The 9411-nt window shown below is 39.2% G+C and overlaps 1 protein-coding gene across 1 annotated transcript; it reads right to left on the minus strand.

Annotated features, from left to right (window-relative positions):
• Nucleotides 1-1357: 1357 nt before the first annotated feature.
• LOC109149030 (ABC transporter B family member 1-like) lies at nt 1358-7518 on the minus strand. Its single transcript, XM_019296660.1, has 10 exons — nt 7018-7518; nt 6888-6942; nt 6603-6778; nt 6301-6501; nt 5861-6120; nt 5464-5780; nt 5167-5390; nt 3956-4329; nt 2925-3639; nt 1358-2773 (listed from the first exon to the last, which is right to left on the minus strand). The coding sequence occupies exons 1-10, from the start codon at nt 7429-7431 to the stop codon at nt 1511-1513; spliced, it is 3999 nt and encodes a 1332-aa protein (XP_019152205.1). The 5' UTR covers nt 7432-7518; the 3' UTR covers nt 1358-1510.
• Between the last annotated feature and the right edge of the window lie 1893 nt (nt 7519-9411).

Here is a 9411-nt window from a genome sequence, read left to right on the forward strand (position 1 = left end):
TGAACTACATCTCTACAAAAGGACCAACTTGCAGACATTTTCACCAAATCACTCACATCTAAGAGACAAGTTCAATGTTCTCTCTAGAGAACCTTAAACTTGAGAGACATATTAAGACTCTATATTTTATGAGCGAGCTTCAAAATTCCTTTACCTATTATTATAACTCTTCCTGTCACTAATATCCTTCAAATCATCCGGAGGGTTATCTATCCCAGTAGTCCCCCAATTGCCCCAAATGAATTATCACTTTGTCCTCTAGAAAGACTAAAAGTGCCCCATTTTAATAGATAAGCTAGAGTTCTTGAAGTTAGGATATAGATAAGACTTAAATCTGATTGAAATATGATAATCCAATAATAAATACAATAATTTTTTTTATTGGTTTTGGGAAGTAAGATTTGGAGCTGTTGTGGTTTTGTTTGATAGCAATTAGGTGTGGGCTTGAAGAAGCCACGTAGAGAACTAACAGGTTTGGTTATTGATTGAATTGAAGCATGAAGAAGCGAGTGGAAGTTGTGCCATTGATCTGTATAACCATTATCTCCATCTCTAAACCACTGAGTGGTTCAATGGCCACCAACCATTTCCTCACATACCCTCCACACAGCTCTTCTATATTCCCAAATATATAAATACTCTCTTCACGTGGGCTTCTGATTCAACACTACATGCCATGCAAAGCCATATGGCACAGATTCTTTAAACAATACAAAACTATTCAGCTGTTTATTTGGCTATATATATGCGTGTCTGCGTTTTTACCAATATAATGCATGGGGTGGCAGTAGTGGGAGTTCAACTTTGGGAAAGAATGAAAGATGTGTGTGGACGGTAAATCCCGCCACAAGGAGATAAACCAGCCTAGATTGCTCATAGCTGATCAGCTCAAATCAAGAAAGCCAATAGGTTGGGATTCGAACTTGTAAGAAAAGATATATTTATTTACACAATAATGGGCTTTGGCTTCAATATATTCACAGCATTATTTATGCAGATTCATAGATGGAGCCATGGAGGTGGACTAAAGATGTGTGTGTTTTATTTGCATTTGCACCTGCACCTCCTTATTCCCAGCCAGCTAGCTCTCAGTTTTCTTGAAGCTGAGAGAGAGACTGGTAGATCGATAGATGAGTCTGCAGGGAGGGGAGGTGCAAGTGCAAATGCAGACAAAACCCCACATCGATATGTCCATCTGGTATACTCACACGAAGATCGAAGATTCATCTTCCATGATCTGATGATATGATAATGGTGGTAATGTTCTTGGCCTGCTTAACATGTTTGACATTCCAATTCAATGTAAGATTTCTGTTACATTTCTGTTTGTCTGTTTATGTTATCGATTATAATGGAGTGAAGTGAAAACATAAATTAGGATATTAGATTAATGAACAGGCTGCTATATACTATACTTGCTAGCTTTACCAAGAAAGTGAACACAAGAGTGGGATCCAAAGAAAAATACTAAGGCGTATGAGAGGTATACATACTCATATCTTGTGGACTTTCAACCTTGATCTTCTCTGCTGGGGCCTGAAGAGGTTGAGCTTCCCAACCCATGAGAGAATCGTTGTAATTGTATCATACGAGCATAAACCCCGTCAGGGTGGTGTTTCAGGAGATGAGAGTGAGAGCCTTGTTCTGCTACTTTCCCGTCGTCTATGACTGCAATGGAATGTGCATTTGTGATTGTGGATAGCCTATGTGCAACCACGATCGTCGTCTTTCCTGCACAGGCCCGCTCTAGAGCCTCTTGCACGCACCGTTCTGACTCTGCATCGAGGGCGCTCGTGGCTTCATCCAGCAGCATCACCTCCGCTTTCCTTAAGAAGGCCCGGGCAACCGCGATTCTTTGCTTCTGCCCTCCTGACAGTTGGGCTCCTCTTTCCCCGACAAACGTCTTGTACCCATCAGGCAATGCTGACACGAATTTGTGAGCGTTTGCTAAGGTAGCTGCTTCGATGATCTCCGCTTCAGTTGCTGATTCATGCCCGTAAGCAATGTTTTCGTATATGGTTGCAGCAAAGAGGCAGGGCTCTTGTGGAACTACAGAAACGTGGCGCCTTAAAGACATCAGATTGTATTTTCTGATGTCTTTGCCATCGACCATGACCCGTCCAGATGTTGGCTCGTAAAATCTCTGTATAAGTGCAATAACCGAGCTTTTCCCACACCCACTCGGGCCAACAAGAGCAAGAGTTTTACCAGCTCGAGCACGGAGGCTCAAGTCCTTGAAAATTGGAACATCGGGCCGAGAGGGATATGAGAAGTCTACATGCTTGAACTCAACCTCCCCGCGAAGTTTGTCAGGGACAGTGGTGGCATCTGTATCATCGGGCTCAATTTCGGTTTTCCTGTCAAGGAGGTCAAAAACTGACCTCATTGCCTGGCCACCCTTTATAAAGTCAGGGGCTAGAGTCAGTGTTTCGGCTGCCCCATTGGCAGATACCATGAGAACCATGAAAACACGGATTGTCTTGGAGAAGTCCGAGATTTGGTGCTTAACAAGCCAGGAGGCATACCAAAGACCGACAGCGTAGGAAGCATAGAGCAAGAATTGGGCTATTCCATACCCAATTCCAGCAATTTGTCCCTTCCAGAAGCATTGTCTTAGTGGAGGATCGAGATTGGCAGTGAAAAGACTGACGATTTTTGTTTCTGAATTAAACGCAGCAACGGTTCTTACATTTGCAACGGCTTCTCCAGCCAGCTGTGTGCCTTTGGCATGAGCAGCTTCGAGATCTCCAGAGAATCCTTTCATGAACATTTTCTGTAGAGAATTGAAGAAATGGTAAAAAAATTAAAAGAAAACAAGCTCTGATACCATGTTATAAACTAAGATAGTCTAACCCAGGGCCTTATAAACCCATATATTTTCTCTTATTTTATCAATGTGGGACTCTTAACAGTTTCATACCAACCTGCAAAACAGTTGCAGCAACGACCACCGGGAAAACTGCAATTAACACGAGGGCTAGGCGCCACTGCAACACGAACCCCGCAGTGCATGCAACTAGCATGAGAGCTGAGTTCTGCATAATTACTGAGATTCGGTCACCAATGGCCGATCTGACATTGTTTGCATCCAGAGAAAGCCTCGCTGCAATCTTGGAACTCTCGTTTTCTTCCCGATCAAACCAAGCCATTTCGTTTTTCAGCACTGCTGTCAGCATTTGCTCCCTTACCCTTTTGGTCAAGTTCTCCCCCACAACGTCCCAGAATAAATGTTGTAACGTGTTGAAAATGAGAGCAGCAGATGAGACGCCAATTAAAAGATAACAATACTTTGCGATTTCTCTGCTCATGTAGGCGTGGTCTGGGTTGTAGTAGACACTAAGAACAGCACTCAGGACATAGGCAAAGAATGCACTAAGAGAACCACAGACGACAGACCCTATGGAACCAATGAAAGCATAACCCCACTCGGGAGAGTTCATTTTTGCAAGCCGCCAAAAAGAACTCGCTTGCTCCTTGAATGCAAGTTTTTCTTGTCTATAATTAGGATAGGCAACATCTAGCGAGAGGCTAAAGTCAGAGGTAGAGAAGTCAGACAAACGGCGAGAATATGGTGATCGCCCGTAGGAAGAGTTTCTGGTTATTATTGGAGAACTCACAGAGTTTCTGGCACTGGAAGGCCTGCAAGCAAGTAAGCAATAGCATTTAAGCCACAGGTCATACCTTGAGCATATAATATATAAACATAAATGTGCAATCCAACTATCAGCTTAGACTTTTAGCTGAGATGAAGCACATGCTTCAATTTGGTATCAGAGCCAACCCCATGCCAAAGGTCATGGTTCGAAAAGAGACTAGGGGGCGTGTTGAGCATATAATATATAAACATAAATGTGCAATCCAACTATCAGCTTAGACTTTTAGTTGAGATGGAGCACATGCTTCAATTATACAGTGCTCATAGGACATTCACAAAAGATTTTCTCGCAAAACATACCTTGCACTACTCTTTCTGGCGTTATTCATGATTGTTTCGTGAGCCGCTTCTTGCATTTTGATAAGTTTTGCATATACTCCATGCTCTCCTTTGCCAATCAGCTCATCATGGGTTCCAATTTCATATACACTACCTTGCTGCAGAACCACCACAAGGTCAGCTTTTCGGATGGTAGATAGCCGATGGGCAATCACAAGTGTCGTTCTTCCTATCATGAATCTGTCCAGAGCCTCTTGCACTAGCTTTTCCGACTCGGAATCCAATGCACTCGTTGCCTCATCCAAAAGAAGGATCACCGGGTTCTTAAGCATTGCCCTTGCTATCGCTATTCTCTGCTTCTGTCCACCCGATAACTGTAACCCCCTCTCTCCTACCTGCAATTTTCATTTAACAGTTCACTTTCTGTTGGTCCAGTTAAGAGTTGTTTCACGAGATCATCATGATGCATCTCAGCGTTTTATGAGCAAATTGATACATATCTTTGATGTCTTTTGTTAACTTGTTCTCGATTTTAACTAAGCATATGCACTGTTGACAGAAACCATGTTACCCTATTCTTTAACGTATGAACAGACAACCTTTTTTTTTTTTGGGTCAGACCACGAGGTGTTCTGAGCAGACCCTAACTATAGGAGGCACCTTTAAGCCCGTACCATACTCAGACATGAACAGACAACCTTTGAGCATTGACTTCATTAACAATAACAACAACAATAATAATAATTTGTCTTGTGTGTTGACTAAACAAGCCATTTAGCCATTAATGTAACTAGGAAAACACAACTCTCTAAATGGTTGATGGACTTATCTTATGCATCAAAAAAGGACTTGTTGGAGCTTTCAAATGTCTTGAGTAGTTGAGTGGCATGACATATAGATTATAGTATTACACATTGGTCCCCTCTACTTATATAATCAGATTTTGGTATGGTCCTACCAGGACCACTGGTCTTTGGCTAGAAAAAGCAATTCTTAATTGATCTTATGTGTGCTATTATAACAAGCCTATCCAGAATAGATACCGGGGACCAATAGTTAACTCAGGAGTAAAATGTAGGGGAAAATAATATAGTAGATCTAAGTTAAGAAATCATATTATATGTTATTAATAAATTGCGGTCAGCTTTAAGTTTAGCATCATTGAATCACACATTGCGTAATTGCAGTTTGACCATAATGTTAAAGCATGTGCTCCGGCCATATTCACTGACCTGAGTATCAAAGCCATCAGGAAGCTTGATTATGAAAGAATAGGCATTGGCAACCCGAGCAGCCGCTTCAACCTCAGCATCACTAGCACCGGGCCTACCCAACAGTATGTTTTCTTTGATCGTGGTGGCAAAGAGTGCTGGCTCTTGGCTTACTAGCCCGATTTGCTGTCTCAGCCATCTCAGCTTTAACGTCTTTATATCATGCCCATCTAGCAGAACTTGTCCTGCAGACCAAATATTCATTAACACGGATTCATGAGTGAATAAAGAGGTCTGCTGTTTAGTGTAGATTGTTACCTGAGGTGGGGTCGTAAAATCTCTCAATAAGAGAGACCACAGTGCTTTTTCCAGAGCCACTGCTTCCAACCAGGGCTATCGTCTTCCCAGCAGGAACCGTGAGGGAGAAATTGTTAAGAATTTGAACATCTGGCCTTGAAGGGTACGAGAAATCTACATTCTTTAGCTCCAATTGTCCAGTAACAGAATCTAACTCCAAACCCGTTTCGCTGTTTCTGTCAACGCTTGGCTTGTGATCTATTATGCGGAAAATTTTTGCAGCTGCAACTCGAGCCTTTGCAAATGCTGCCATACTTGGTGCTGATTGGCCTAATCCTCTGATAATCAAACAGAGAGATTAGGAAAAATTCAAGAATTTCACATGATTTGAGTAGAGTCATTACTCATTTACACTTACATTCCACCAAGCATGACAGCAAAAGTTGTGGCTATTGCAAGTCCTCCATTGGTTAAATGGTGCCTAACCAAATAGCCTCCATACCACAGCAAAAGGGCATAGCAACAGAAAACGGTGAAGTATGTAGCTCCCAGTCCCAGACCTTTGCAAAACCCAACCTTGTATCCAATCTTCTGAGTAACCTTCAGTGCTGCAGAGTAGGCCTGCAATGCTCTCGACTCGCCAACAAACGCCAGCACGGTTCGAATTTGAACTACAGTCTGCAGTTTTTTCCCAAATTCAGCAATTTATATATATATATTGAAAACTCGTGATTCTTTATCAGGTAGTATCTGTTTTATACTTTTCAAAAAAATTTCCACGCAAAGAATCAAAGCCCCACCACTGGAGTTCGATCCTGTGACCACCCATTTAGAACGGTAACAGTGGTGTCATCTCACCTGTTCCACAATGTTCCCTGCTTTTGAAAGGGCTTCTTGGCTCTTCCCAGAGAGCTTGGCTAAGGTCATAGTGTGAATTGCCCCAATCACAACTATGAGAGGAACCACACCAAGAGTGGCCAAAGCTAATTGCCATGCTGCTGTGAACCCAACCACAAACCCAGACACAAATGTTGCCATATAGTGAATGAAATTCCCCAACTGGCATGCACAGAAACACAAAGAAACGGTAATCAATTCAAAGCCCCAAACACCAAAACCATTTCCAAGAATGAATGAAAAAAAAAATGGGTTTCCTTCACCTTCTCACTAATGGCATCTTGGACCAGCACTGCTTCAGTGTTGATGGCAAAAACAACATCTGAAGTGCGCACCTCAGTATCAAAATATTGAATGTCTTGGTTGAGAGCAGCCTCCAAGTACTTTATCCTCATTTTGGTTGACTGTCTCTCCCCAGTCCACATCCAGCAAGAAATCTCTGAAACCACTCAAACTTGCAAATTCAATCAAGAAACCAGACACAAAGTATCCTAATTAACACCATTGTAGAAGTTTATATAAAGCCACAATCTTTGATGAATTTTTACCTGCCCATGAAGATGCCCATATTGCAGCTCCCACTACAAGGAAGTAATACGCATACTGCAATTAAGAAACAAGAAAATTTGTTTATTTGGGTCCTTTTAATTGAGAGGAATTGAAGTAAATTTGAATTACCTTCAAAACTTCCTGAGTCATTTTATCAACATCGTTAGCATAAGAGCCAAAAGAATTAACAAGATCTGCGAAGAATCTAAGGAAGAGTGGCAAAGAAAAACCATGAACGAAGGCACCCAGACTTCCAATTCCCATTAGAACATAGTCCAAACCATCTGCGAATCTGAAGAGGTCCCCAAAGGCAACAGTGGGAGGAGGAGAGCTAGGCTTCTCTCTCTCAGAACCCTCCATTATTATTTCTACTCTCTTCTCTTGGGGTTCTTGAGGTGTTAGTGTAGTAGTAGTAGTTAGTGTGGTTGTAGGGATAGAGGGATTGTGGGATTTAAAAGAGGAATCTTGTAATGGAAGTGGTGACGCAACAAGCAGCTCGGAGCCTTGCATGTCAAACCATTTCCACTCCTCATTAGTCTTCATTTCCGAGCTGTCCGTTGAGATCCCTTTCCTATTTCTGCAAAACCAATGCACTTGTTTTTCAACACTCTGTCACTCCACTAATTACCCCTCTCTCTCTCTCTCTCTCTCTCTCATGCTTTATTCCACAATTCTACACTTTTCGGGGTAATTTCACTTGGACCCTCACCTTTTTTTTGTACTGCATATTAGGTCCCACTTTCTTTTAAAATTCAACTTTAGTCCCATCAACTTTATTTTTTAGTTTCAATTTAGTCCATAGTCCATAATATACATTCTTCCCCTTGCCATAGAGAATAAGAAAACCCCGATCTTTAAGGTCAATAGTGTTTGTGCATTTAAATAAGAATGGTTCAAGCATCATTCTCAAAACCTTAGGGAGTCCAAGTGAAATGTTCCTATTTTTATTTTTATTTTTTACTTTTTGCTCTTTTATTTTGTTCTATTTACAGGACGTTTGGTTAAAAGGAGGGAATTACGTGTCAAAAGAATTGCAATTCTATAGGAGATGAATATTGAGAATAAAGTGAGATTTTAAATTCCAGTGTTTGGTTTACAGGAATATAATTACTGAGAATTTCAATTCCAATGTTTGGTATACATAGAAATTGAAATGAAATAAGCCGTATAAAGTCCCATATGTCTATTGTCGTTGTGGGCATCAATTTTATGTTTAAAAAAAAAGAGGGTAATTTTGTCTAATGATTAGGTTTAAAAAGTGAGAATGAAACTTAAACTCCCTCCAACCAAACGCCCTGTTAATGTTATAATATTTTGTAATAATTTTACGAAATAGCATAACCTGCACAAATAGAATTGTAATGCCAAAAACATTGTGATCAAGCGGCATAACTATGACTTTCACAAATATGAGAGTCAGTGGTACTCAAAAATAGAATCGTAATTAGATATGGTTTTGAAACTTTTTTTTTCTTTGTTTTGGAACTAAGAAGATTTTTAAGGCATTCAAAAAAAAAAAAAAAAAAAAAAAAAAAAAAAAGAGAGAGATTTTTAAGAATATAGGAGTTTAAAATCAGAGTTAGATATATAAAAATCAAAGGGGAACAGAGTTTTTAAAATATTTACCTATTGTGCAGCAGAGGTGCAATAGATGTATTATTATAAACTTATAAAATTGAATCACATGGTGGATGTAGTCGGGTTTTTTTCACACTTATTCATAAGTACAATGTGAGACTATATAATTTTAAATAATTTATAGAATGACCTATATAATAAGATTGGATATACTTGATAAAGTAATATTATATACGTTGTCAAGAAAAATAATATAAAGGTGTTTTGGTTGAGTATAATATAAAGGTACGGTGTTTGGTAAATAACAAATTTATCAATTTATATTTATATTTATATAATAATTTACATTAGCGGTGAATCATTTATTTATATTTATGTTAAATATATTATTTAGGAATGACAATTTGTCCCGTTCCCGACAGGATTCTCGATCCCCATTCTGATGAGAACGGCGACAGGGATACTCTCACCGACCCGCCCCATCTCCAAATAATAATAATAATAATAATAATAATAATAATTATTATTATTATTATTATTATTATTATTATTATTATATATATATATATATATATATATATATATATATATAAATTTTTAAAATTAAGACTTTGGTTTTTAGTTTTAAAATTAAAAATTACACTAATTTAAAATTTTGACTAAGAGTTGATTGAGAATACAAATGAGAACTATTTTTAAATCCTCGCCAAGAATTGGGACGGGAAGGGACTGGGTCGGGGTTTCGGTGATCCCGTTGTCATCTCTAATATTACCATTACTTTCAAAAAATATACTATTCTTCTCTTTTTCTTTCTTTAAAAAAAAAAAAAAAAAAAAAAAAAAAAAAAAAAAGAGGTAAAATCTATAATATTTTTTTGAAACATTCATTGTTTCCAAGTTTCACTCGTATGACCAACTGAGTTGTCCATGCGGGCAAAGAAACAT

The sequence above is a fragment of the Ipomoea nil genome, unplaced genomic scaffold (assembly GCF_001879475.1).
Source record: "Ipomoea nil cultivar Tokyo-kokei standard unplaced genomic scaffold, Asagao_1.1 scaffold0268, whole genome shotgun sequence".
Classification (NCBI taxonomy): domain Eukaryota; kingdom Viridiplantae; phylum Streptophyta; class Magnoliopsida; order Solanales; family Convolvulaceae; genus Ipomoea; species Ipomoea nil.

Bases quoted from the DNA above. Each gene is read 5' to 3' on its own strand.
- LOC109149030 (XM_019296660.1), bottom strand. From the start codon at position 7,431: ATGAAGACTAATGAGGAGTGGAAATGGTTTGACATGCAAGGCTCCGAG. The intron at 6,121-6,300 runs GTGAGATGACAC...AAAAAACTGCAG, and splicing joins CAGGGAACATTGTGGAACAG to ACTGTAGTTCAAATTCGAAC. The intron at 5,391-5,463 runs GTAACAATCTAC...TTTGGTCTGCAG, and splicing joins ATTTTACGACCCCACCTCAG to GACAAGTTCTGCTAGATGGG.